Source organism: Mesoplodon mirus (genome assembly GCF_964341445.2).
Source record: "Mesoplodon mirus genome assembly, chromosome: 5".
In the NCBI taxonomy this organism is placed as follows: domain Eukaryota; kingdom Metazoa; phylum Chordata; class Mammalia; order Artiodactyla; family Ziphiidae; genus Mesoplodon; species Mesoplodon mirus.
Window position 1 is genome coordinate 120661080 of NC_138980.1, and position 27862 is coordinate 120688941.

General features: G+C 45.0%; 1 protein-coding gene across 1 annotated transcript in view; it reads right to left on the minus strand.

The window, feature by feature from the left end:
- Positions 1–1936: 1936 nt before the first annotated feature.
- THBS4 (thrombospondin 4) overlaps positions 1937–27862 on the minus strand; it is a 52004-nt gene continuing 26078 nt past the window's right edge. Inside the window, exons 10-22 of the mRNA XM_082621261.1 lie at positions 21602–21754; positions 18374–18478; positions 17354–17461; positions 16888–17047; positions 15457–15575; positions 14328–14380; positions 11593–11786; positions 10055–10233; positions 9358–9406; positions 9068–9264; positions 8262–8434; positions 5658–5797; positions 1937–5105 (exon numbers count right to left, since the gene is read on the minus strand). Coding sequence (XP_082477387.1) covers positions 5044–5105; positions 5658–5797; positions 8262–8434; positions 9068–9264; positions 9358–9406; positions 10055–10233; positions 11593–11786; positions 14328–14380; positions 15457–15575; positions 16888–17047; positions 17354–17461; positions 18374–18478; positions 21602–21754 — 1692 coding nt within the window. The 3' untranslated portion in view covers positions 1937–5043. The remainder of the gene's footprint in view (positions 5106–5657; positions 5798–8261; positions 8435–9067; positions 9265–9357; positions 9407–10054; positions 10234–11592; positions 11787–14327; positions 14381–15456; positions 15576–16887; positions 17048–17353; positions 17462–18373; positions 18479–21601; positions 21755–27862) is intronic.

Below are 27862 nucleotides of genomic sequence, written 5' to 3' on the forward strand. Positions count from 1 at the left end.
ATCCCAATATTTTTGTGTGGTATTTGGGAATTATCTTTGACTATGTGGTACGTAAAGTACTTGAAATATTTAAGAGAATTTGGCATATTCGAGAATTTAATAAACTGAACTTGAGTATTTGATTTTAGTCTTGTAATTTTAAGTTAAAATGTATGGGAGGGTTTGGTTGAATATATAAATAGTAGGTGGTTAAGATACCTTATGATCCACAATATTCATATTTGTTATATTTGTAAGAGTTACATAAGTATGTAGGTAGGTTTTGTCAGACAAATGACAGAAAAATTTAATTTATAAGTGAAATTGAAACATAGTAAATTTATAGTATATCACAAATTACTGTAGTATTATGTTATAGATTAATGTATTAAGTTTATAAATGCAATTTTAAATGCTTAGGGAGATTTAATTAAGTTTGCAAATGGGACTAAACAATCAAAAGCTTAAAAGTGGTTATAAATTTTGCTATAGAGTACTAAGTAGATTTGTATATTGATAAAGTATAGTAGAATAGAAGATTTTTTAAAAATTGGCACAGTTGATTTACAATGTACAAGTACAGTTGATTTACAATGTTGTGTTAGTTTCAGGTGTATAGCACAGTGATTCTGTTATACATATATGTGTATATATGTATATATCTATTCTTTTTCAGATTCTTTCCCTTTGTAGGTTATCACAGAATATTGAGCAGAGTTCCCTGTGCTATACAGTAGGTCCTTGTTGCTTATCTGTTATACATATAGTAGTGTGTATATGTTAATCCCAACCTCCTAATTTATCCCCCCTGCCCTTTCCCCGAGTATAGTAAGAGTTTTAAGTTGAACTTATAAACTTCAGATTTTGTGGTTTGTATCTTTAATTAATTCTGAGATTCTGGAATAATAACTTGGGAGGGGAGAGGGAGGATCTTCCTTTCTTTCTTGGGTGGAGGCAAAATGTGCTCTACCTCCCTCTTTGCACCTGCTCCCAGGCCCTGGGGCTGTCTCCTGATGCCCTCTGCACCCTCGTCCTGCCCCAAGAACTCTCCCCACACCTGGTGGGAGTCTACCCAGGCACGGTCCTTTTCCCACAGTGATGAGCCTCTTCTCTCGCCCAGTCACACCTCCCATGCCCCCAGGACCCTTGATCTCAGTCAGAAGTGAGGAGGTGGATAGGCAACGGGATGACTTTATCCTCGTTGGTGAGTGATGGCTGCTCAGACTCCTAGGGGTGTTACTAAAACTCAAAGGAGGACCTTACTAACCTGAATGAAACTCTAATAGGAATTTGAGTCGGTGAGATAAAGTTGAGTGTATACATTCAAAAGTCCCAGGTTGTGACTTGGGGAAGAGGGTACCACACCTGCTAGTCTGTTCCTATGGTGTGTATCTGGCCTTTGTCTAGCCTCTCTCAAGTGCTTCCCGATTTTCACAGTTTCTTCCACTTCTTTGCTTTTTTAAATTGAATATATTTGATATATAACGTTGTGTGAATTTAGGGTATACAACATGTTAATCTGATATATTTACATGTTGTAATGTGATTGCTGTTGCAGTGATATTTGGTGCCTCTATCATATTACATAATTATAATTTCTTTTTAGTGGTTGGGATAATTACGTTTTAGTCTCAGCAAGTTTGATGATTGTAGTACAGTATTGTCGTGTATATTCACTGTATCGGGCATTGGCTCTCTATGACGTATTTACTTCTCACTGCAAGTTTGTACCCTTAAACAACAGCAATCTTATCCCCTCACTCCCCATCCTCTGGTAAACACCATTTTACTCTTGTTTTTCAAAAGTTTGACTTTTTTAGATTCCACATATAAGTGATATCACACAGTATTTGTCTTTCTGTGTCTGACTTATCTCAGCATACTATACGCAAGGTCCATCCATGTTGTCGCAAATGGCAGGAGATCCTTTCTCATGCCTGAATAATATTATTCATGCCTGAATAATATTCCATTGTGTGGAATACTACATCTTTTTTTAAAATCCATTCATCCATTGGGCATTTAGGTTGTTTCCATATCTTGGCTATTGTGAATAATGCTGCAGTAAACATGGCAGTGCATGTATTGCTTTGCAATCCTATTTTCATTTCTTTTGGTATATACCAATCTTATGGTAGATCTATTTTTAATTTTATGAGGAAACTCCATACTGTTTTCCATAGTGGCTGGACCAATTTACATTCAAACAGTGTATAAGGGTTCTCTTTTCACCACCTCCTCGCCAGCACTTGTTGTCTCGTCTTCTTGATGATAGCCATTCTAATAGATGAGATGAATCCCATTGTGGTTTTGATTTCCATTTCCCTGATGCTTAGTGATGGTGAGCATCTTTTCATGTCCCTGTTGGCCATTTTGATGTCTTCTCTGGAAAACTGTTTAGTTCTCTGTCCATCTAAAAATTGTATTGTTTGCTTTTTGTTATTGAGTTGTATGGGTTTTAAAAAATATATATTTCAGATATTAATCCCTTATCCAATATATGGTTTGTAAAAATTTTCTCCCATTCTGCAGGTTGTCTTTTCATTTTGTTAATTGTTTCTTTTGCTGTGCAGAAGCTTTTGAGTTTGATGTAGTACCATGTGTTGATTTTTGCTTTTGTCATTTGTGTTTTTGGTATCATATCCAAAAAATCATTGCCAATATCCACGTCAAAGAGCTTCTTCCCTACGTTTACTTCTAAGAGTACTTCTCTACTTCTTAAACAAGAAGTTTTCTGAAAGTTTCAAGCTTTCTACACCAGCTTCCAAGATATTGATGAAGAATGACTAGGAATAAGGAAGTGTACCCAGTTGTGTGTTGGTAAATGTTTGGCAGTCAGCAATCTGGAGATCTAATTTGTAGTGTTTGCCAATTTCTGTGGTGTAAATAAGCCCACCATGGCTAATTTCACATTTTCAACAGTTTAAGAACTGGCTCGCAAAGTTCCTAAGAATTTACTGGTTAGCTCTCATGAGCTGGCATGTGCTGGTTTAATTAAGCACACCACTGGGTCTGCCTTTTCTATTTGCCCTCTGATTTTGGGGGGAGACAAAACTTATTATATATGATGTTAATAAGCTCTCTAAAGTATGGAATTATGTTCTAAATCTCCTGTGAGCCCATGGTACTATCATGGTCATAGACAAAAAAGTATCAATTATCTAAAGAAAATTTCCTGTGGACATACTGCTTTTTGGGAGCAACTGCCCAGCTAAGAGCAGGGAGGCTGCCTCCTCTTTCCAGCAGCCTCAGGGAGGCTTGTAGGGGAAAATACAGGAGCACAGGATAGTTTTGATAAGCATGCCGGTCTCACTGAAAGTCAGATCGAGATACTGTAAGACCAGCTCAGATTCACATCCAGAGCTGATCAACTAACACACTTTCCTCTTATAAATGCATGTGTTTCAGGTACAGGGTTTGGCATGTACTTCAGTGATTAGAATGAAATCCCCCAAGAAGAGGATCTGTAGCCTTCATCACATATTGCTAGTAAAGTGCCAAGGGCTCCAGAGAAAGCGCACTAAAATTTTGTACTATGAAATACCTTTTATACCTATAAAGGTATAATGTAACTCTACCATAGAGTGGGTGGGGACCAGGAGGGCCAGAGAGCTCCTGGAGGCCCTCGGGGCTCAGGAAATAACCTTTCAGTGGGATACGAAAAGCAAGGAAAGCAGGGAAGATTGAGAGATGACAATCTCCAACCATATGAATTTACTTCTCCTTCCTGGGCTCTTTGGAATTGGGAAAGATTTGTAGATGTGGAACCACAGGTGTCAGGACAGCAATATGGCCCAGAGATCTGGGAAGGCAGCTCCTGTAGCAGGATCTGCCTGCGAGACTAGATTCCCTCTGTGTCAGCAGAAGGAATAATTGGTAGACAGGTCTAAGTTCTGTACACTCACTGAAGACCCTGATTGAAGGTCTAAGTCCTGACTTTCGAGGCAACCTCCATCTGTAGGCTTTACGTGTGAGAGGTGGCCCCAAATCCTGCACATCTCATATTGGTCATGCATATGCCACTGTGTTTTCTGACTACTGAAATATAATAAAACAGTGGTCACAGTGTTTATCCTTTATTTATGATTTAAAATATTTCCAGGAATTTTAGAATTTGGAGAATATATTACTTCCCAGCAATATTCCTTGAAACAAAAATCTAAGGGAATTTATAAAAATTTGCCTGGATCTTTGCCTAACAAATGGAACGGAAGAAAGGCTAGTGCAAAAATCAGGCAAGTTTCTGTCCCGTACATACAGCGAGGCTGCTGATACCACCGCAGATAGAGTGTATGTTGTGAGCAGCTTTCTGAGTTGTAGGAGGGCTTATATGATCCATATACGCTATTGTCCTTATTACTTAAGAGGTATTCGTGCAGCCAGCCAGCAAAAAATTTACTGGATATCTACTCCATGTCGGGCACTCAGATTATACAGATTGTAGTTAAGACATGGTCCTTTATTCTCAATTAGCTGATATTCCACTAGAGGGAGCCAAATACATAAATAAGCACAATAACCATGTTGAAAGTGCTGGCACAGAAGTCTGGGCAGAAGGTGTGTGTGAGGTGGGGAGGGTAACAGAAGGAACTGGACAAATCTGCCCCAGGATGGGTCAGGAAAAGTCTTCATAGGAAAGGTGTCCCTGAGCAGTGTTTCTGAGGCTTCTTACCCAGAATAAGGAGGCTGCTGAGGTGAGCACGGAACTGTTAGGCTTCTGTGTGTAGCTAACTGGAGAGATGGAAGATGAAACCTCTGGCCTGAGCCTTTTGACTGATGCACGTGCTCAATCTCACGTCTGAGGAAAAAAGATCCCCTGGCAAGTTGAACGTAGACACCACAGAGAACGGCACACACATCATCAAAGCCTGAGCCACGTGCAAGCGATGTCTGGGTAACACAGTTTTTAGAAATTATCTCTTCTTTATTGCTACATTCATATAAAAAGTTTGGTATATTTGGGTGGGCAAAACAAAGCCACAGTGTATATAAAGAAAGTTGTAGGAAGTTAAAAAATATGTGGTTTCAGTGTTTGGAAAAGCAGTCACAGATTGTTTCTTTGGTTTAGTTATCCAGGCGATCGAAATTCTGGGTTTGAAATTCTTGGAAGTCCTCTGGGATGGTGTCTGCAAAGGAGAACAGGCACAGGGGGATTAGGAAGGCTCCCTCCAGCCCACATCCTGGTGCATCTCATGCTGGGAGGCATCCTGTAGGGGTTGCTGTCAGCCCACTCAGCAGGCCCCCAAAGACACCACTTCACGCCACACCCCCGGCAGCCATTTTCTACCACCGGCTGCTTTGCAAATTGTTGGCTTAAAGCCCAGGAGTGCTCATTCACAGGCCTAAAGAAAATTTGCACACAGAATGGATTTTGAGTTTATGATTATGTGTGAGCTGTATGAAAATGAAGGCTGCCTGTCAATTAAACCTGCCTGAATCTCTCACTGAACCCACGTCCTAAGCCAAGCAGTTTAATTCTCTGGGGCTCAATTTCCTCATCTATCAAATAGGAAAAATGAGATCTACCTTTTACTTGGATTACACAGGGATTCTCAGGTTTCGGGAATATGTGGCATGAGCCTGTGGCTTCTGGAAGGGATGTGTGCTATACAATAGGGTGGCATTATTTGATTTTTTTTTTTGTAGTAATATCATGCAGTAACAAGAATATACATTACCATTGCAGCGATATTTGAGGTTGGACCAAATGATGTTTTCCTGGGAGAAGCAGAACACGCCGAGCCGGCCTCCACGCATGGTGGTGTCTATGGTGACCCCCGAGTCAGCCACCAACTCGGAGCCTTCATAAAACTGCACCCTGTGGACAACAAAGCCAGAGCGGGTCTCCGTGAGTGGGTCTCCAACCAAGGTTGGGGGAAGCGCCTGTCATAAGACCTAGGGGTCCCACTTCTTCTTATCCACCTGCGTCTTTGCTCTGTTTCATACTCCACTTTTCACAGACCTGGATCGTGCTCCCGCTGCTGTGTTCCCCTTTCCCTACAAGACTGGAAGCTCCATGAGGTCAGGGACCACCTGTCTACATCTCCCCTCTTCCGACTCTCCAAAGGCCTAGCATGATGCTGGGCACTGAGTTCAACTCGATGGGTACTCGCTGATGAGTTAAAGAGAAATCACAATATGACTCAGGACCAAGAGGCTTTGTGACTTCACTGTCCAGTGAGTTACCTTGTCCAGACATCATGCTTGAAAACCACTGCTTTTCTCTAGGTCGAACTGGTAACATTTGGTGGAATCCCAGAGCAATGATTCTCCTCGGGAGGGACAGCACTCCCTAAGCAGGGTTTTAGAAATTTGTGGGAGCATTTTGAGCTGTCACCGTGGCATTTAGTGACAGAGGCCAGGGGTGCTGGGTAGCTTACAAGGCCCTGGAGAGAAAAATCAAAACTTGTCCTGCATCCAGACACTTTTGGGGTGCTCCTCCAGACCCTTGGGTAGGTGAAGAGACTGTTTATCTGGGCTTAGAACCTAACTCTCTCTCACTTGTGAACATCAAGTAGTTTTTGCACTGGTATTAACTGATTTTCCAGGGTAAATTGAGAAACTGAGTACAGTCGACCCTGAAACAACATAGGCTTGAACTGCATGTGTCCACTTACATGTGGATTTTCCCCAAATACTACTTTACTATGTGATCTACAGGTGGTTGACTCTGCAGATACTGAGCCGCTGATACGGAAGGCCGACTATGGGACTTGAGCACCTGCGGATCTTTATCCATGGCGGGGTCCTGGAACTGATCCCCTGAATTGTTCAAAGGTTAACTGTACTTTGTTTTGTTTAAAAATTAAGCTGTTCACTATTTACTTATTTTATTGGAGTATAGTTGATTTACAATGTTGTGTTACTTTCTGCTGTACAGCAGAGTGAATCAGTTATACATATACATATATCCACTTTTTTTAGATTCTATTCCCACGTGGGCCATTACAGAATATTGAGTTCCCTGTGCTATACAGTGGGTCCTTATTAGTTATGCATTTTATATACAGTAGTGTGTATATGTTAATCCCAACCTCCTAATTTATCCCTTCCCCGCCCCGTGTAACCATAAGATTGTTTTCTACATCTGTGACTCTACTGTTTTGTAAATCAGTTCATTTGTACCTTTTAGGTTCCACATATAAGCGATGTCATACGATATCTGTCCTTCTCTGTTCACCATTTTAGAAAGTCACATCACCGCTGGCAATACCACTGTTGTGTCCACAACACACCAATCTGTAGTAGGACATCGCCTCTGCACTGATTCTAGGCACAGGTGCCAGTGTCTGTCTCATTTTGTGTTGGGTGTGGTTGTGTCCAAGCATTTACATGATTTTGTTATAAATTATTATTTCTCTATTAGGGATCAGATTGACTCTCTAAAATAATATGTGCAGGTAGGTTATATTTTCTATGATTTCATTTTGGGACACAGAGGGGGCATTTCAAAATACGTCATAAAAAAGGGGCATTAAGCTTAACAGGGCTGAGCACATGATCATCTTACTGTGAGACAGATTACATTTGATGTAATGTCTCAAAGAAGGACAAAATATGAATTAGCCCTCATGATTCGCTTTTTTCCACTCAGCAGCTTCCTTGCCCCCAGTCAGGAGAAAGCAATCAGCACCCTTCCTAAAAGTGCTACATGGGTGTTGATCTGTAAGTTTGAGGAATGAGAGAGAAAAGTACACTGACTAAATTTCAAAGATGTAGTGTTAAGGCATCCTAGCTTCTGAGAACAGTTGTTTTTTTTTTTAAATAGTCCTACAGGGAAATAAGGCAGATTACATCGGCTCACATGAGGGTCAGTTCATGCCGAGGGTGGGACATGTCGTCACTGTGTCAGGCACGGGGGAGACCAAGATAAAATGTGACATGGGTGCTGCCCTCGTGGAGTTTATCAGACCGTGAAGGACTCACTGCAGCGTGAAATGTTTGTTTGTGGGTAAGTGATGATACAGGGCCCAGAGGGACCACATGGGGATGCGGATGGGAGAGTCAGTGCACGTTTCACCTCACACGGGTCAGCGTGGCAGAGGGGAATCACCGTTCCGGTGCCAAGGCCTCCCCCACAGAAGGTCCTTGTACCCCCAGTTTGGCCCTACCATCCAGGCGGTCAGTCTGAGCTGGGTGTTGTCCTCCCACCTCGTTGCTGGGACCCTGAGGTCCCAGCGTGTCCTCAGGGACCCTCGGCTCAGGGAAGCGAAGGCTCCGCAATGCAGGAGGAGGATGCACTTTACTTCAAGTGCACGGGGAGGAGGGGGCGCTGCACCTACCTGATGTAGCCCACCTGGGGCCGGTGCTGCAGGAACCAGCGGTAGGACACCTTGTCCTTCCAGCCCACATTCCTGGAGTCCTTCCACAGCAGCCTGACCTGGTCGCTGGTATCCCCGGTGTGCCACAGGGAGTTGCGGAGATGCTCCCCCGGACCCGTCTTAGACTTAACGGCCTGGACAACGACACGAGAGAGGTATTAGAACAGAATGCACAGACCACCCTTCCTGCACCCTCCATCCCTGGGGTGGTGACGGGGTGGGAATTCACCGTTACAATCTGGTGGCTTTGGATCTGGACACAAAGCATAAACACTTAAGTGCCATTTCTACTGTGATGCTCCCCGCCCCAGCCTTTCAGTAATCCACACTGGCCAGTACTCCACTAACCCAGCCCATGTTTTTCCTGCTGAAAATCCATTGCTCCCCACATTTGGCCAATGAGGGCTCTGAATTCTGCCTTTCCTCCTAGCAGGAGTGACAGAGGTAACCTCCCAGCCCTCCTGTACAAAGTTGGCCCCATTGAGGAAACACAATACCAGTTTCCAAAAGAGTGTGCCTGAAGATGTACCTCCAAATCCTCCCCACCTCTTGGGCCCTACTGGGGCTGACATTCTCACCAACAGTCACCCAGAGGGAAGCATGTAGCTTGTATGCAGGAGTGAAGGCAAGGCCCTGGATGGGCTCCAGTGTTCCCTAACTTGAATGCTGGCACGAATGCATCAATTCCTTAGATGAATAGATGCCATATGGGAGAACACAGAATTTAAAAGGTGGGTGAAGGGCCCAGAAGAAAGGGAGATGAGTACCTTGAGCTGAATGCCAGGTTCTGCAACAGCTCGGAACGGGGTGGCCTGCCAGTACGTCTGCTCTGTTTGCTTCCACATGACCACATAGAAGCTGGAACTGTCTTGGTAACCAAAGATAAAGCCAGCATAGTCATCGTCCGTCTGGGTGTTGACGTGGAAGGTCCCTTCAAAGTCCACTCCATTAAAAGCCGTGTACCCTGTAAAGATCAAAATAGATGAGAAAAACAGACAAGCCCACGAGTAGCTGGAAAGAGAATTCTGTACCAGTGGTGATGAGGCCCTGGACGTACCCACTGCCAGGCCTGGATCACTGTTCATGGTCTGCACGATCTCCATGCCCTGCAGAGAGAGTTGAAGGTGTTAAGATTAACCTTAGAGGGGGGTAGAACAATCTCAGAGAAGCCCAGAACCTCAGACCTCCATGTAAAGATTTCATTATCTGAGGAACTGCTCTACCTTGTTATGTGCTCAAAGAAAGCGTACCCTTAGAAAAAAACAACAAAAACCCCTCAAAGCTAAGTAGAAATAGTTTTGCTAAAACTGTCACTTAAGCTGAGTCAATAAACCCTTAATTAGAGAACATATGCTTCTAATGAATGTGACCTCCTGGGTGACACTGGAAAACCTACTAAGCCTCTCTGTGCCTGTCTTCTTTAGGTCCACAGGGAGGAGGACACACCGGAGCATCTACTGCAGAGATTAGGAGCATGGCTCTAGGGTCAGACTGCCTAGGTCCCAAATCCAGCAATCTTAGCTGCTTACCTGCAGTGCTACCATGAGTAATCATTCAAGCTTTGTAACACTTGAGCTCATCATCTGTAAAACGAGGCTAATGAAAGAGCTCTGTCACAGGGTTGTTGAGAGGAACAAACGTGACGTGGAACAGTGCCTGGCTCGAGGTCGGCACCCTCAACATTTACCCACTACTCTCAGAAGGGCCTGTGTTGAGAGGTAACTCTGAGCCGGTGCCAACCGCATGACCCTCACCTGGTTCAGGACCACCCAATTGGGATCAATCTGGGCGTCCCCTTCAGGGTCCAGGACCACCGTCTGATAGGCCCTGAAGTCGGTCAGGGTGACCTCTGCATTCTCCGGGCACACGTCGATCCGATCGATGACCTGGTCGTGGTCGAAGTCTGTCTCGCAGATGTCCCCCACGCCGTCACCTACGGGGGTGGAGGAGGAGGGGAGCAGTTCAATAATGCCTACTACCCCCAAGCCACCCCCTCCATGACAGGGAGGGGCTGGGCAAGGAGCAGAGACAGCCCAAGACCCAGCTCCGCGTGGAGTGAGGAGTCCTGGAATCAGCCGTGTCTGAGCCGGCCCCGGGGTCCTCGTGGTGGGTTGGTGAACCCCACTGCAGGTGAGTGAACCCCACTGCAGGTGATCAAAAGGATTTCCTAGGGACAGAGTGGAGGGCAACTGTCCAAGGATGACCTGACAAGGGACTTCCCCGGTGGTCCAGTGGTTAAGACTACACCTTCCAAGGCAGGGGGTGTGGGTTCGATCCCTGGTTGGGGAGCTAGGATCCCACATGCCTCGCAGCCAAAAAACCAAAACATAAAACAGAAGCAATATTGTAACAAATTCAATAAAGACTTTAAAAATGGTCCACATCAAAAAACAAAAAATCTTAAAGTGCACTTCACAGTTGACCCGACAGGACACCCTGGCTGTCCTCTAGGACAGGGCTTCACAACTAGTGGATCTTTTCTTTTTTTTTTTTTTTTGCCGTACACGGGCCTCTCACTGTTGTGGCCTCTCCCGTTGCGGAGCACAGGCTCCGGACGCGCAGGCTCAGCGGCCGTGGCTCACGGGCCCAGCCGCTCCACAGCATGTGGGATCTTCCCGGACCGGGGCACGAACCCGTGTCCCCTGCATCGGCAGGCGGACTCTCAACCACTGCGCCACCAGGGAAGCCCCAACTGGTGGATCTTAAGCCTGACCTTACATAAGCAAATGTCTACAGTACTTTCTGGACTATGACGCATAAAAAGCAGGGAAATTATGGTCACCAAAATCTAAGAATAATTTACAGTGATCCTTAGGCTGAATATAGCCCAGTGTCTTTTGTCCAGCTGGCAGATGGTATTAAAATTTGAATTTGCATGCTGGGCTGGGCATGCCCTCACCAACGCACCCCCATGCTCACCACTGTCCTCACCACTGTGCTGTCTCATTTCTGGCTCTGTGCATACCTTTCCTTAACAGCTTGGCCCCCTGCAGGCAGCGCTGTGGTGCCCTCCCCTCCATCCTGCTCCTGCTCTGTGACTCTGGTGAAAGGCACAAGCAAGATGGTGGAGCAGCTCTCCAAGCCCCGATGGGGAGCACGTGGCTGCTTCCCTGCCCCGCATGGTCTCATCCTAGGGCTGCGCAGAAGCAGCTCTTCTCTGACAGGTGGAGACTGGTGTCTAGCAGATGTCTACTGTCCAGACGAGCTGTGGCTGCTCAGAGAAGCTGGGGCCCTGGCAGAGGTAGGCCACCATGTGCCCGGCTGAAGGGAGCCCTGGGCTGAGCCCACTTACTGTTGCTGTCCTCCTGGCCAGGGTTGGGGACCAGCCGGCAGTTGTCTGGTCCAGGGGGCACCAGGTCTGGGATGCCATCATTGTCATCATCATCATCACACTCGTCACCAATTCCATCCTTATCAGTGTCCAGCTGGGCACTATTAATGACAGTGGGGCAGTTGTCTGTACTGTCCTGGTGCCCATCTCCATCACTGTGGGAGAAAGGAGAGAGGGTTTGCGTCCCAGTTCAGCAGAGGACACAAAGAATCCAGTTCTCAGGAGGGAGAGTTTGGGTTTGGGGTCTTAACCAGGCTTGGTCTTTTATCAACCCCACAGGTCTTTAGATGAGGCTGCCTTATGGGCCTCAGAGACCATTTCCCACTTCTCCAACCTGTTGAAACAAGGAGATCATTTTCTATTCAAAATAAGGGCCAACTTCTGTGATTTTTGTGACCAGGTGCTCCTTTCAGTCCCTGGGCACGACTGTGACCCCCGACAGAGAAAGTGGGAGGGGAACAAAGTGAGGGGCGGTGGACTCACTGCCCGCTGTGAGTCCTGGCTCAGCTGTGCACCAGCACTGGGCCCCGGATGTGACACTTACCCCTCTACGGCTCAGCATCCTCCCCTGTACCATGGGAATAATAACAGCCTACCTCACAGGGTTGTTGGGAAGATTAAATGATTAAGGGATTAGAATTTTGCATGTTAAGTTTTAATAGAAGAAAAACACTTCTAAGTGTCTGGCTCTTGGGAAGCCCTATGGTGTTTCCTTCTCTATGACTCTTCACCATGCCTGGCCAGGAAGCCTGAGAAGCATCAGATGTGAATGCACAGGGAGAAGGGCAGGAACAGCAGGGCCGCCTGTCCCAAGAACTGAGCATGTAGGCTGGGCTCGGGTCCTGGGCTAACGCACTTCTCGGAACCCTCGTTCTCTGCCCACCTGACATTCCTTCTTTCCAGGCCTAACGGCCACCTGAGGATGAGTCTGCCCTGTCCCCAGGCTTCCCTGAGTTGATGGAGGCCTCCCACGGCTACTCTGGATTAGAGCAGATACTCCTTTCACGGGCACCACCCACAGCCCGTCCTGGACCAGCAACTGCCCCACGCCGTCCACAATGGGACAAGGACGGGAAGCCAGGGGCCAGTCCATGCCCTTCAGGCCAGTGCTTCCCAGATGGGTCCCAGAGAAAGTGAGGTCAACCCCGACAGGCAGCAGGTGACAGAACTCCAACAGTGGAATTCCTGGGCATGTGGCAGGGCTGCTTTCCAAACCATAAGATTGAGCTATTTCCATTAGCAGCCATTCCATACAGCCCTGAACATTTTTATGCAAAACCAAGCAGTTTCTGTCCTCAAGTCTGTGGGGATTAAAATGTAGTGGAATGAGTTATTTATTTTAGGCAGCAAATCTAGAGGCTGGTGGGACAGGATATTTTAGAAATCACTTAGATGGCACTGAGAGCGCAGGATGACCTGCAACAGGGAACATTCTTGATGTACATGATTGAGGGAAGCTGTCAGGGTACCAGTCGCATCTTCCCCTCAAAAACAGAGACATCCTATGTCAAACTGTCACCGACTTGCCTCTCTCCTCATGCTGTGATAACACTAATACCTCAGTTACCGTTTCCTGCAGGTCCTCTGAGGGCCGGCACTGTAGGTAGGGGCTTTACCTACATTATCTTTCATTTTTACCATCACTTGGCATTTAATTCTCTCTACTTTGCAGATGAAGAAATTGAGCCTCAGAGACTGAGAAGTCTGTTGACGTTCACTTAGCTGGCATGTACTGTGCATCACGGACACAGAGCACAAGGACTTGATAGGAGCTGTCCTTGAGCAAGGCTGGGCTTGGGAGCTGCTGCCTGTAGGACAGCCTCTGAGAAGAGGTTGAGAAGGGTAGCTATGTTTCTTCCTGCTTTGTCTTCTAGACTCCTTTCCCTCTCTCACCCCTGTCCTGCTGCCCCTATGATTCCCTACAGAGACGAAAGGGTTTAGAGTCTTGGACGACAGGTACCTCTAGGGCAGAGCTGGCCATGCCTACATTTTTGATGTTCCTATAGCAGCTGATCCAGCCCCGTGTCTTAACGTAGGACTCCATCCATGTGGGGCTAGAAGGGCTGACAACATTCATTTGCATAGAACAACTCCACCCAAATAAAGAAAACTGAAAGAAAAAATTCCAAGGACAATGAAATAACAGTGATTCCCTCAGCACACTGACAGCTCTCTATTTTGGGATGATGGTGAAGCTTTCCTGAGCTGAAAGAATATAACAGCAAAAGAGCTAACATCTATGCAACAGAAACTGTAATATGTACTTTCCGTAAATTAACTCAACTTTCACAATAGTCTTAAGAGCTACATTCCATTTCCATCCCCATTTTACAGATGAGAAAATGGAGGCACAGAGAGATGAGGTAACTTGCCTAAGGTAAGCTAATGTGTAAGTGGAGGAGCTGGGATTTATATCTAGCTGTGTCGCTCCAGAGCCCATCCCTAAAGCATGATGCTACACCGCCTCTCCTGTGACAGAGTCTCAGTTGCTTGAGTGCCTAGTGGCCCCGCCTGGTACCGTCAACTCCCCCATTCATGGAGGTGCAGTGACCCTGACCAAAGACAGGGCTATTGTCCCTCCAGCAACTCAATCTGCCCAGAGAGATCCCAAAGCATGGTATCAACAGAGAGCTCTGAAAGAGAAAACTTTCTCTGGAATTTTCATCAGCCCTGTGCAGCTGGGAAACATGCCATACCTGTCCTGATTGGTGTCACAGGAGTCCCCAACCAGATCGTTATCCACGTCAGACTGCAAAGAGAACAAAACGTGTTATTTACCCCTGGGCCTGCACAGAATGTTCTGGAGAAGGCAGACCCAGCCCATCATCACTGGATCTCAGGAATTATTTCTCTGGAATTGGGGTGGTGCAAACTGCAAAAGGACAACACCATATTGGTGTAGGCACAATGCTGAATTTTCAAAAAAGCCTTCCAAAATATCAAGCTCCAAGGATGGGCTGCCTACACACCAGATGAGCTGATTGGAGAAGGGCGCTGGGGCAGCATGGTGGCAGGTGGAGACGTGGCACTCTGGCATGGGTCGGAAGGGAGCCAGCCACAGGCACGGGGACAAGGCAAACAGATTTTGCTTTGCTTCTGCATTTTGGAATTGAGCCAGAGTGGGAGTGAGTCAGAGGGCAATAATGACGCCCCTCTCTCAGGGCTTTAAAAATAAGTGACACATCATACCCAATTATCCAGACAGGAAGGAGGAGAGAGAAGGGAAACAGCACGTCGCTGACTGAACCCGATCTGAAATGTCCATACATAGGCTGTTGTTGGGATTTGGGGATGAAAGGGACATGAGGCTCCCAATGGTTAATTTCCACATTGCATTTTCCTTTCAGCAAAAAAACAACTTGTTTTGGGCATCATTAAACTATTACTGGGACTTCCCCGGTGGTCCAGCAGTTAAGACTCTGTGCTCCCAATGCAGGGAGCCTGGGTTCGATCCCTGGTCAGGGAACTAGATCCTGCATGCCGCAACTAAAGATCCTGCACACAGCAATGAAGAGCCCACGTGCTGCAACTAAGACCCAGCGCAGCCAAATAAATTTTAAGAAACCCCCAAAACTCCTATTCCTAACCTCCCAGGGACTTCACAGCCTGTGAGATTAGTCCAGAAGGCCTCAGACCTCCTGTAATGTTCTTCCCATCACGTCCAGGCTTAAGTACACAATTTCACCACCTCTGCTGTTAGGTATAAGGCAACAGCAAAGAACTGGGCTGGCGGGCTCGGCTGGGTTCTTCCAGACATGTGTCTTACACGGGTCTCTGCATTGGGCAGTTCAGCCTAGAGTTTGGGTTCCCCTGGATCCTACTAACCTGGTTAGGGTTGCTGACATCAGGACAGCTGTCACAGGCATCCCCCACGCCATCACCATCTTTGTCCTGTTGATCACGGTTGGGGACTTTCTGGCAGTTGTCCAGGATGTTTTTTATGCCTATGAGAAAGGAATGCTTCCCTGAGTCAGGTGAACATCACAGAAAGGTCTGGAGCACAGACTTCCAGGTGCTGTAGAGATCAGGCCAGCACATGGCACACAGTAGGCTATGTCTGCCTGGGCCATCCTCAGAAAGCCATACCTTTTCCAGCAGTTACCTGGAGGTCATGTCAAAGGATGGATTCTGGGAGACTTAAAAAAGAAGAGTGACCTGAGGCATTTATCCACTGAGTTAGAATTTGTTGAAGATATCAAGGGCTATCACTGCAACCAGATGAGGGGGTCATGAGGGCTAGGTGGGCCGACCCTGGAGAGGGAGAACCTCACGGGTGTGTGAGCTAAGACAAGGGTCCCGGGGCTCAGGCAGTGGTGTGCTGGAGTCAGGCCAGTCATACCCATTTCTCCCCAGCTTCCCGTTCAGTCATGTCATCTCCTCTTGGTACCCTGGAACCAGTGATGGTGGGAGTGGTATTTACATAATGGAAACTGGCAAATGCTACAACTCGGGGCGTTTTTTGTTTGTTTCGCTGAGCTGGTTTACCATCAGTCAGGCTTACAGAAGGTGGGGTCGTGTTTTAGAGACATGTGAATAGTCTGGAGTGTGGGGTGTGTGTTGGTTAGTGGTGGGTGTAGTGTATTTCTAAAAGGAAATTCCTTCAAGGTCCTGTGTTGTGATGTGTTTTTCAGAAACTATCGGATCCAGCCTATACTTTGATGATAGTCATCTATATGTTACGGAAGCTATACAGGAACGAATGTCCTTCCTCACTGCCTGTGAGGCTCCAGAGTTGTGCTCCAGAGGTGCTATTCACACAGACCACAATACGAGGCCCCTTCAGTGGACCCTGGAGCTGAGTGATGCAGCCGCCCTGCCTGACAGCTCTTCCCAGGCTCCTGGGAAATGCCCGATTCTCTGCAGGAGGAGCCTGACCCAGGGCTGCAGCCCATGACTCTGCTCAGCCCCTCTACCTCAGTCCTCCACTTCCAGGACCCTTATGCATGAAGAGGATGGTGGGGAGGGAGGAAAGCTGCAGTCTGGGAAGACAGATGCCCTACAAAGTCACATCCCTGACAAGACACTGCTCGAACGGATCACTACACAGTTTCTGGCAATGATGTAGAGTTCCCAGAACACCAGGGTTCTTCTTCCACAGAAACAAGTGGGCCTTGGGGCTGCCAGGCACAGGCCATGTGGAACCCCCTGGAGCGGGAAGGCCCTCAGAGTCAGTCATTCTATTCCTGCTCCTAAGAGAGAACAAGGGGAAAAAGGACAAATGAGTCCCAAGTAAAAGACTAAGCAAGACACACCCACCGTCTCCATCCATGTCGTCATCACAGGCATCTCCCTTTCCATCCCCGTCAGTGTCCTTCTGGTCATTATTTAGGACATTCCGGCAGTTATCACAGGCATCCCCAAAGATATCTTTGTCACCGTTCCTCTGGTCCACATTGTGAATCAGGACACAGTTATCCTAAAGGATCAAAAGACCAACATTAACTCTGACCTTTACTGAATCCCCACTGTGTGCCTGGTCCTGCGGTGGATGCCAGCCAACCTTCCCCCGACTGGCATGAGATGTCGCAACTCAGGAGGCCCAAGTTCATCAGTTTTATAAACATTTCAGAATCTTAGAATAAAAAATTGCAGTGCTATGGGAACGCAGGCATGGAAACAGACAATTGGGATGATTAATATAAATAGTTGACTTCACGGCCTTTCTTCCACCATCCCTGGTACATGGCAATTCATAGGCCCTCCCAGCAAAGCAGGTACCTACCTGCTCATTCAGGATCCCATCTCCATCAGCATCCTCATCACAAGCATCTCCAAGGCCATCTCCGTCTGCATCCTCTTGGCCGGAGTTTGGCACATACTTGCAGTTGTCCTAAGTTGGAGAAACACAGCTCAGAGACACATCTACATTTGTATCTTTTCAGCTTTATTGAGGTATAACTGACAAATAAAATTGCAAGACATTTAAAGTGTATAATGTGATGATTTGATATACATTGATATTGTGAAGGGATTCCCCCATTGAGTTAATTAACATATGCATCACCTCACATGTTTATCTCCCCATTTTTTTTTTTTTTTTGCTGAGAACATTTAAGTTCTACTCTCTTAGCAAATTTCAACTATACAGTACAGTACAGTGTTATCAACTATAGTCACCATGTTATACATTAGATCCTCAGATCTTATTCATCTCATGGCAGAAAGTTTGCACCCTTTCATCAACTTCTCCCCATTTCCCCCATCCCCATCTCCATCTGTCTTAAGTCAAAAACTATTTCTGCTTGTACCTGTCTGGCTTTTTAAAATATATTTATTTATTTTTGGCTGCGTTGGGTCTTCATTGCTGCACGCTTTCTCTAGTTGCGGTGAGCAGGGGCTACTTTTTGTTGCAGAGTAGGGCTCTAGGCACACGGGCTTCAGTAGTTGTGGCACGTGGGCTCAGCAGTTGTGGCTCGTGGGCTCTAGAGTGCAGGCTCAGTAGTTGTGGCGCACGGGCTTAGTTGCTCTGCGGCATGTGGGATCTTCCCGGACCAGGGCTCGAACCTGTGTCTCCTGCATTGGCAGGCGGATTCTTAACCACTGTGCCACCAGGGAAGTCCCTACCTCTCTGGCTTTATTGTTGATGGCTGTTTTGCTACATTTGCGATGCAGCTACTTCAAAAATACAATTTTAAATGGAACCCAAAGAACCTCTGCCCCATATAAGATGTGGCTTTGGAAAGCCACAGAGTGAGTGTGCATGCGTGTGCGTGTGTGTTTTTCCCCTGCTCGTCCCCCTTACCTTTCTGCAGTTCCTGGCAGAGCACAGCAATTCTTCGTCAGGGTAGCTGTCAATGTCCACGTCCTTTCCGCAGATGTAGCCGTCACCAGCCCAGCCAACCCCACACTGTGAAAGGAAAACCCGTCAGGAGCCCAGGAGCTGAGCCTGGTGGGAGGCCAGGGCCTGACAGGGGCCTCTGCTCCTGTGTGTGCATCCCCAGAGGGAGGGCCAGAAAGCTTTGTTCGCAGGATTTTCAAACTATTAAACTGTGTTTTGAATAGTCTAATGGTTCAAAATTCAAAAAGTACAAAGGGAGAGTGAAAACTCCTAACTCCTTCCTGCTCTTGCACCCTGGCTCAGGAACCAAGGCAATCTGCTCTCATGAATACTTTCAGAGACATGCTGGGCAGAGACCAGCAAACACACATACATTCTTTTTCTCTTTTTGTCCTTCAGCACAATTGGTGGCACACATATAAACACTGCTCTGTACCTTGATTTTTAAAAAATTAACATTATATCTTAGAACTCTTTTCATATTACCACATGTAGATTTGTGTCTTCCTTTTTAATGGGCACAGATATATCATACATAAAGTGGAATGCATGCACCTCAATTAATTCAACCAGTCCCCTACTGGTCAGTGTCAAGTCGTTAAAACCTTTTTTCTGTTGCAAACAACGCTGCCACAAAGAATTCGAGGACATTTATCATTCTGCACATGTACTGGCTTCTTAGTATGAAATTCTTGGTTCAAAGGGTACTTGTATTTGTACTTTTGAATTATTGTCAAAATGTTCTCCATATGATAATCCAATTTCTTCTCCCAGTGGAAATGAATGCACACAAGGGTGGAGCGGCTGCTGTGGCACCTTCCTTAGCATTCTGGAGCCACAGTCGTATCTCTGAATCTAATGGTCTTCTAGATCAATTTCCACCACAGCAGGAACCTTCCAAAGTGCTTTACCTCTACTCATATCTTTTAATAGGTGAAGATTCCCACAGGTGTAGGGCTGTCTGCATGTTCTCTACGTTTCTGGAAAAGTCTACCCAAGTTCCGTGCCACCACCAGCTGCTGAGAGCAAGCCTTCATTGTCAACAGAAGAGGCATTAAAATAACAGTCACTCTATACCAGACTCTATGGGCATTTTCTCCAGTCCTTACAGCGATGCTGCCAGGTCATCACCTTTTACAAAAAGAGTGGACTTTTACAAAAAAGTCCCATTTTACAAAAGAGTGGACTCAGCTCAGAGTGGCTAAGTCCCTTGCCCAAGGTCTCAGAGCTGGGACTTGAACTCAAGACTGTCCCAGTTCAATGTTTTCTGCCACATGTATTTGGTTAACAGGCACTTTGAGTTCTCCCTCTGATATTCCATGTAGTTGGCCTGGCTAAAGGATGAATGATAAACCCAAGAGAAAGGAAATCCTTCCATAAGCGGTGTCCTGGGTATGAGGTGGTACCTGGGAGCTCAGCTCAGGAGCAGGATAGGTGCCCGAGGAGGGGCAGGCAGAACTGCAGAAGGGACGGGAGACAAGGGGGCGTGGGAAATGACAGGGAACCAGCAAGGCAGGGGCAGGTAAGAGTCGGGGGAACAGGGCCAAGGAAAGAGAAACTTCACATGAGTAAATGTTAAATTTCCTGCCCTCATGAATCAAAATAAGGTGACATAAGACCAGTGACTTCCTAAGCTGCAGCCTGTCTGTTCTCAATCATGTACACCCCACTTCTGCAACCAGAGATGTAGAAGGCAGGATCCAAAGACACCCCTCCCAGTAACTACACCTATTTCTGTTCAACTGCTTCAGCAGGGCCTTCAGAAGGCCTGGAAAGCTCAGCCATGGGCTATGGTCCTTGACTCATTTTAATGAAGAAAAGATTTCCTCTAGGAACAAGTATGTTTTAATGAGCCATTTTCTGGCAGATTAACTTATTTTAGTCACACCAAGTGTATTAATCCTCTGCCATCTGTCATTGTGCCTTATTACAAATTCAAAAACACATTAAGAAAAAAAAAACACATGAAGAGCCTCATCACCCACCATCCCAGGGGACTCATTAATTTGTTCACAGAAAATGAGGATTTAAACAAAGATATACGCTTGCCTCTCAATGGGAATAAACATGCCCCATCAACAGGAATTAGAGGAACTGTTGATTTTTTTCTCCCCCTTGAACCCAGCCCGTTCCTTCATCAGTATCTTGTTACAAATTATCTGTGCTGCTGGAGAGAGCTGGTGTCATCACAGTTATTTCTCTTAGTTTTGATTCTTCTCATTTTTCCTATTTGAAAGTGATATGCCCATTGTAGAAAATTCTGAGAACATGAAGGTAAGGGAGTCTGAGTTTGAGGTATAAAGAAGAGAGAAAAAGTCTCCCAGGATCCATCCTGCCCCTCAGGGTGATCGCCATGAACCTATGAACCCCAACTCTAAAGGGCCTGGCTCCCTGGGGAGGAAGAGGGAAGTGAGCAGCTGAAGACGGCTGACTGAGCAGCACCTAGAATCCCCCAGGACTCCAGGGCAGGATGGATGGCAGGCATGAACCTCATTCCTTGCCAAGGGCCCACTACACACCTGCCTGGTGGGAGACCCTTGCAAGGCTGCAACTGCCCTGCCCTCTACCCACCTCCTCCTCTCCAGGCCGGCTTCCTGGTGGGGAACCGCATGGGAAGGAGAGTGAGCACCCACTGAGCTACTCCTGGACCCGGCCGAGGTGGACACAGAGAACAGAGGGTGCTGCGGAAGATGGGAGGTTTTTCTCCCAGGGTTTATAAGAGCAGCCCACCACCCTTCCACTGTGGCTCACCTCCTGGAGTATGAGGCCAGATTTTGAAACTGGACGTCCTCAGGGTGAGGACAGTAAGGAAAGGCAGCAGTGCGCTCATATAAACAAGCAGCCAGGGCAGCAGTCGGAAGGGAGGGAAGGAGGCTCCTTCCTCTCCGGCTGCTCACTTCTTGGGCCTTCCAGAGGGGGTGGCTGGGAGCTGGGGCTCCACCACCGAGGTGCCCAAGGGGATGGTGCCGACCCACGGCCAAGAGGGAGAGAAAGAGGGTGGCTGATGGTTAGGTGGACTTCAGATTGCTCCCCACAAACTCAGCTGACTCTGTTATTACTACATCCTTTGTTTACTTTGATGGAATTGCTTTCATTCTTGAGTACTTTTACCCTGAAGCAAGTAGAAACCGGAGAGGTGTAGTGTTTCAAATGGAAGGGGGAAAATGATAAAGCAAGTAGCAAACAACTTACCACGCACGTCACATCCCCCAGCCTCTCTTCAATGCACTGTGCGTTCACGCTGCAAGGGTTCAGTTCTGGATTCCTGCAGCTCCTTTCCATTTTGCATCCCCTCGTCTGATCACCAACGTACCCTGGTTTACAAGGCCCACAGCGATAAGACCCCTGTAGGGGCCAGAGCAAGACGGTGAGCCAGGGCCTCAGACCTGTGAGCAAAGGTACGGCGCTTGTGTCTATTTTCACATGTGCTCGATGATGCCAGGATGAAGTGAGCCCCGTGCCTGCCTCTGCTTATGTGGATGTCTTATAACACTGCGTGAGTACTGGGGGAGACACTACCAGACTGGAAGCCACAGCAGGCCACGGAGGCATGAAGGAACACAATCGAAGGGAGAAGGCTGGCCAGTGAGCCACTTTGATTTGCCGGCTCCACTGTGGAGGGCAAAGAGGAAAGGGCTGAAAACTCCAGTGAAGTCCTGGGAGGTGGAGCGAGAAAATTTACTCTGGGGACAAAGAACACGGTTTGGTTAACAAGCAAATGAGAAAAAATTTTTTAATGTTCATTTGGCTTTTTTTTTTTTTTAACAATCAAGTGACAAAGGAACAGAGAAATGTCGTTGGCCTTGCACTGAGAATTCTTGATGAGGTGGGGTGCTGTGGAAGAAACCTGGCAAGTGAGCTGTCAGCTCCATTGCGATGGCACTTCCAGAGCAAGCCTGACTTCTTTTTTTCACCGAGATAGACTTTACATATTATGAAAGACACCCACGTAAACTATACAATTCAATGATTTTGATCACTCACAACCCCTGAATCACTGAATCGAAAAGATGCTTTCCAAGTATTATTATTTTATTTTTCCCACACTGCAGGGCTTATGGGATCTTAGTTCCCCAACAAGGGATTGAACCCAGGCCCTGGGAGAATCCTAACCACTGGACTGCCAGGGAATTCTCTCCAATGATCTTTCTTGATCTGTCAGCCTCATTGGAAGACTCCCTTTGGTCAGTTCTTTCCTTTTCTTTGCTTCTCTGCTCTTTTTCCTTTGCCTACTTCTTCATTTTTGAGGTTTTCTAGAGTTCTATTTTGTAGACAGTTCCACTGTCTACTTTTCCTCTCCCTGAGTAGCTTTAGTTATTACCTTCATGTCACTGTCTCCCAAATCCATATCTGCAGACTAGCTTTGTCTTGGTAAAAAGCTAAGAAGCAATAAGTCCCAGTATATTCCCAGGCACCATTGTGGATAATAAGAACAGGGCTCTGCAGCCAGACTGGATGCTTATGAGATGTGTGGCCTTCGCCTAATTATTTAACTTTCCTGTGCCTCAGTTTCTTCAACTGTAAAATGGGGATAATAATAGTGCCTATAGGGCTTCCCTGGTGGCGCAGTGGTTGAGAGTCCGCCTGCCGATGCAGGGGACATGGGTTCATGCCCCGGTCTGGGAAGATCCCACATGCCGCAGAGTGGCTGGGCCTGTGAGCCATGGCCACTGAGCCTGTGTGTCCAGAGCCTGTGCTCCGCAATGGGAGAGGCCACAGCAGTGAGAGGCCCGCGTACCGCACAGGAAAAAAAAAAAAAGTGCCTATTGACAGGTTTGTTGTGAGGATTAAAATAAGTGACTTGATATTTATAAACTGCTTTGACATATAAGGAAACTAGGAACCTGGAGATTAAAAACCTTTCCCAGGAACATACAGTAAGTGAGAAGCAGTCATACCTGGAGCCAATAGCTCCTTCATTGACAGTCTACTGTGCTACACCTATCATCTTGGAAAGAGTCAACAGGAACTTTCAGGAATAAGAGCCAAATCTGATTAGTTAAAATTTCAACCCACTAAGTGTTAGGCATTTTAATTTAATACAAATGACTTTTGAGAAGTTCTATGAAAATAATGAATACCATTCGGGAATTGTGTTGTCATGAGTAAAATGCATATTTTGGAATACTGAACTATTAATACAAACTAAAAAGCTCTTCCTATTTAAAAAATACTAGAATGATAATATTTTATTCAATAAACATTCATTCAAAAGCCCAACACTGATCAGGAAACTTGCATAAGCCTCTTAGATAGCCTCATCCACCAGAGGGCAGAGAGCACAAGCAAGAACTACAATCCTGCAGCTTGTGGAACAAAAACCACATTCACAGAAAGATAGACAAGATGAAAAGGCAGAGGGCTATGTACCAGATGAAGGAACAAGATAAAACCCCAGAAAAACAACTAAATGAAGTGGAGATAGGCAACCTTCCAGAAAAAGAATTCAGAATAATGATAGTGAAGATGATCCAGGACCTCGGAAAAAGAATGGAGGCAAAGATCAAGAAGATGCAAGAAATGTTTAACAAAGACCTACAAGAATTAAAGAACAAACAAACAGAGATGAACAATACAATAACTGAAATGAAAACTACACTAGAAGGAATCAATAGCAGAATAACTGAGGCAGAAGAACGGATAAGTGACCTGGAAGACAGAATGGTGGAATTCACTGCTGTGGAACAGAATAAAGAAAAAAGAATGAAAAGAAATGAAGACAGCCTAAGAGAACTCTGGGACAACATTAAATGCAACAACATTCACATTATAGGGGTCCCAGAAGGAGAAGAGAGAAAGGACCAGAGAAAATATTTGAAAAGATTATAGTCGAAAACTTCCCTAACATGGGAAAGGAAATAGCCACCCAAGTCCAGGAAGCACAGGGAGTCCAATACAGGATAAACCCAAGGAGAAACACACCGAGACACACAGTAATCAAATTGGCAAAAATTAAAGACAAAGAAAAATTATTAAAAGCAACAAGAGAAAAACAACAAATAACACACAAGGGAACTCCCATAAGGTTAACAGCTGATTGCTCAGCAGAAACTCTACAAGCCAGAAGGGAGTGGCATGATATACTTAAAGTGATGAAAGGGAAGAACCTACAACCAAGATTACTGTACCTGGCAAGGATGTCATTCAGATTTGATGGAGAAATCAAAAGCTTTACAGACAAGCAAAAGCTAAGAGAATTCAGCACCACCAAACCAGCTCTACAACAAATTCTAAAGGAACTTCTCTAAGTGGGAAACACAAGAGAAGAAAAGGACCTACAAAAACAAACCCAAACCAATTAAGAAAATGGTCATAGGAACATATATATCGATAATTACCCTAAACGTGAATGGATTAAATGCTCCAACCAAAAGACACAGGTTTGCTGAATGGATACAAAAACAAGACCCATCTATATGCTGTCTACAAGAGACCCACTTCAGACCTAGGGACACATTCAGACTGAAAGTGAGGGCATGGAAAAAGATATTCCATACAAATGGAAATCAAAAGACAGCTGGAGTAGCAATACTCATATCAAATAAAATAGACTTTAAAATAAGCAATGTTACAAGAGACAAGGAAGGACACTACATAATGATCAGGGGATCAATCCAAGAAGAAGATATAACAATTATAAATATATATGCACCCAACATAGGAGCACCTCAATACATAAGGCAACTGCTAACAGCTATAAAAGAGGAAATCAACAGTCACACAATAATAGTGGGGGACTTTAACACCTCATTACACCAATGGACAGATCATCCAAACAGAAAATTAATAAGGAAACACAAGCTTTAAATGACACAATAGACCAGATAGATTTAACTGATATTTATAGGACATTCCATCCAAAAACAGCATATTACACTTTCTTCTCAAGTGCGCACGGAACATCCTCCAGGATAGATCACATCTTGGGTCACAAATCAAGCCTCAGTAAATTTAAGAAAATTGAAATCATATCAAGCATCTTTTATAACCACAACGTTATGAGATTAGAAATCAATTACGGGGGGAAAAAACCATAAAAAACACAAACACATGGAGGCTAAACAATACGTTACTAAATAACCAAGAGGAAATCAAAAAATACCTATGAAAACATGACGATCCAAAACCTATGGGATTCAGCAAAAGCAGTTCTAAGACAGAAGTTTACAGCTATACAAGCCTACCTCAAGACACAAGAAAAATCTCAAATAAACAATCTAACCTTACACATAAAGGAACTAGAGAAAGAAGAACAAACAAAACCCAAAGTTAGCAGAAGGAAAGAAATCATAAAGATCAGAGCAGAAATAAATTAAATAGAAACTAAGAAAACAATAGCAAAGATCAATAAAACTAAAAGCTGGTTCTTTGAGAAGATCAACAAAATTGATAAACCATTAGCCAGACTCATCAAGAAAAAGAGGGAGAGGACTCAAATCAATAAAATTAGAAATGAAAAAGCAGAAGTTACAACAAATGCTGCAGAAACACAAAGCATCCTAAGAGACCACTACAAGCAACTGTATGCCAATAAAATGGACAACTTGGAAGAAATGGACACATTCGTAGAAAGGTATAACCTTCCAAGACTGAACCAGGAAGAAATAGAAAATATGAACAGACGAATCACAAGGAGTGAAATTGAAACTGTGATTAAAAATCTTCCAACAAACAAAAGTCCAGGACCAGATGGCTTCACAGGTGAATTCCATCAAACATTTAGAGAAGAGCTAACACCCATCCTTCTCAAACTCTTCCAAATCATTGCAGAGGAAGGAACACTCCCAAACTCATTCTATGAGGCCACCATCACACAAAACCAGACATACCAAAACCAGACAAAGATACTACAAAAAAAGAAAATTACAGACCAATATCACTGATGAATACAGATGCAAAAATCCTCAACAAAATACTAGCAAACAGAATCCAACAACACATTAAAAGAATCATACAACATGACCAAGTGGGATTTATCCCAGGGATGCAAGGATTCTTCAATATATGCAAATCAATCAATGTGATACACCATATTAACAAATTGAAGAATAAAAACCATATGATCATCTCAATTGATGCAGAAAAAGCTTATGACAAAATTCAACACCCATTTATGGTAAAAACTCTCCATAAAGTGGGCATAGAGGGAACCTACCTCAACATAATAAAGGCCATATATGACAAACCCACAGCAAAAATCGTTCTCAATGGTGAAAAACTGAAATCATTTCCTCTAAGATCAGGAAAAAGACAAGGATATCCACTCTTGCCACTATTATTCAACATAGCTTTGGAAGTCCTAGCCACAGCAATCAGAGAAGAAAAAGAAATAAAAGGAATACAAATTGGAAAAGAAGTAAAACTGTCACTGTTTGCAGATGACATGATACTATACATAGAGAATCCTAAAAATGCCACCAGAAAACTACTAGAGCTAATCAATGAATTTGGTAAAGTTGCAGGATACAAAATTAATGCACAGAAATCTCTTGCATTGCTATACACTAATGATGAAAAATCTGAAAGAGAAATTAAGGAAACACTCACATTTACCACTGCAACAAAAAGAATAAAATACCTAGGAATAAACCTACCTAGGGAGACAAAAGACCTGTATGCAGAAAACTATAAGACACTGATGAAAGAAATTAAAGATGATACCAACAGATGGAGAGATATTCCATGATCTTGGATTGGAAGAATCAATATTGTGAAAATGACTATACTACCCAAAGCAATCTACAGATTCAATGCAATTCCTATCAAATTACCAATGGCCTTTTTTACAGAACTAGAACAAAAAATCTTAAAATCTGTATGGAGACACAAAAGACCCCGAATAGCCAAAGCAGTCTTGGGGGAAAAAAATGGAGCTGGAGGAATCAGACTCCCTGACTTCAGAGTATAATATAAAGCTACAGTAATCAAGACAATATGGTACTGGCACACTACAGAAACATAGATCAATGGAACAAGATAGAAAGCCCAGAGATAAAGCGATGCACCTATGGTCAACTAATCTATGACAAAGGAGGCAAGGATATACAATGGAGAAAAGAGTCTCTTCAGTAAGTGGTGCTGGGAAAACTGGACAGCTACATGTAAAAGAATGAAATTAGAACACTCCCCAACACCATACACAAAAATAAACTCAAAATGGATTAGAGATCTAAATGTAAGACTGGACACTATAAAACACTTAGAGGAAAACATAGGAAGAACACTCTTTGACATAAATCACAGCAAGATCTTTTTTGATCCACCTCCTAGAGGAATGGAAATAAAAACAAAAATAAACAAATGGGAACTAATGAAACTTCAAAGCTTTTGCACAGCAAAGGAAACCATAAACAACACGAAAAGACAACCCTCAGAATGGGAGAAAATATTTGCAAACAAATCAACGGACAAAGGATTAATCTCCAAAATATATAAAGAGCTCATGCAGCTCAA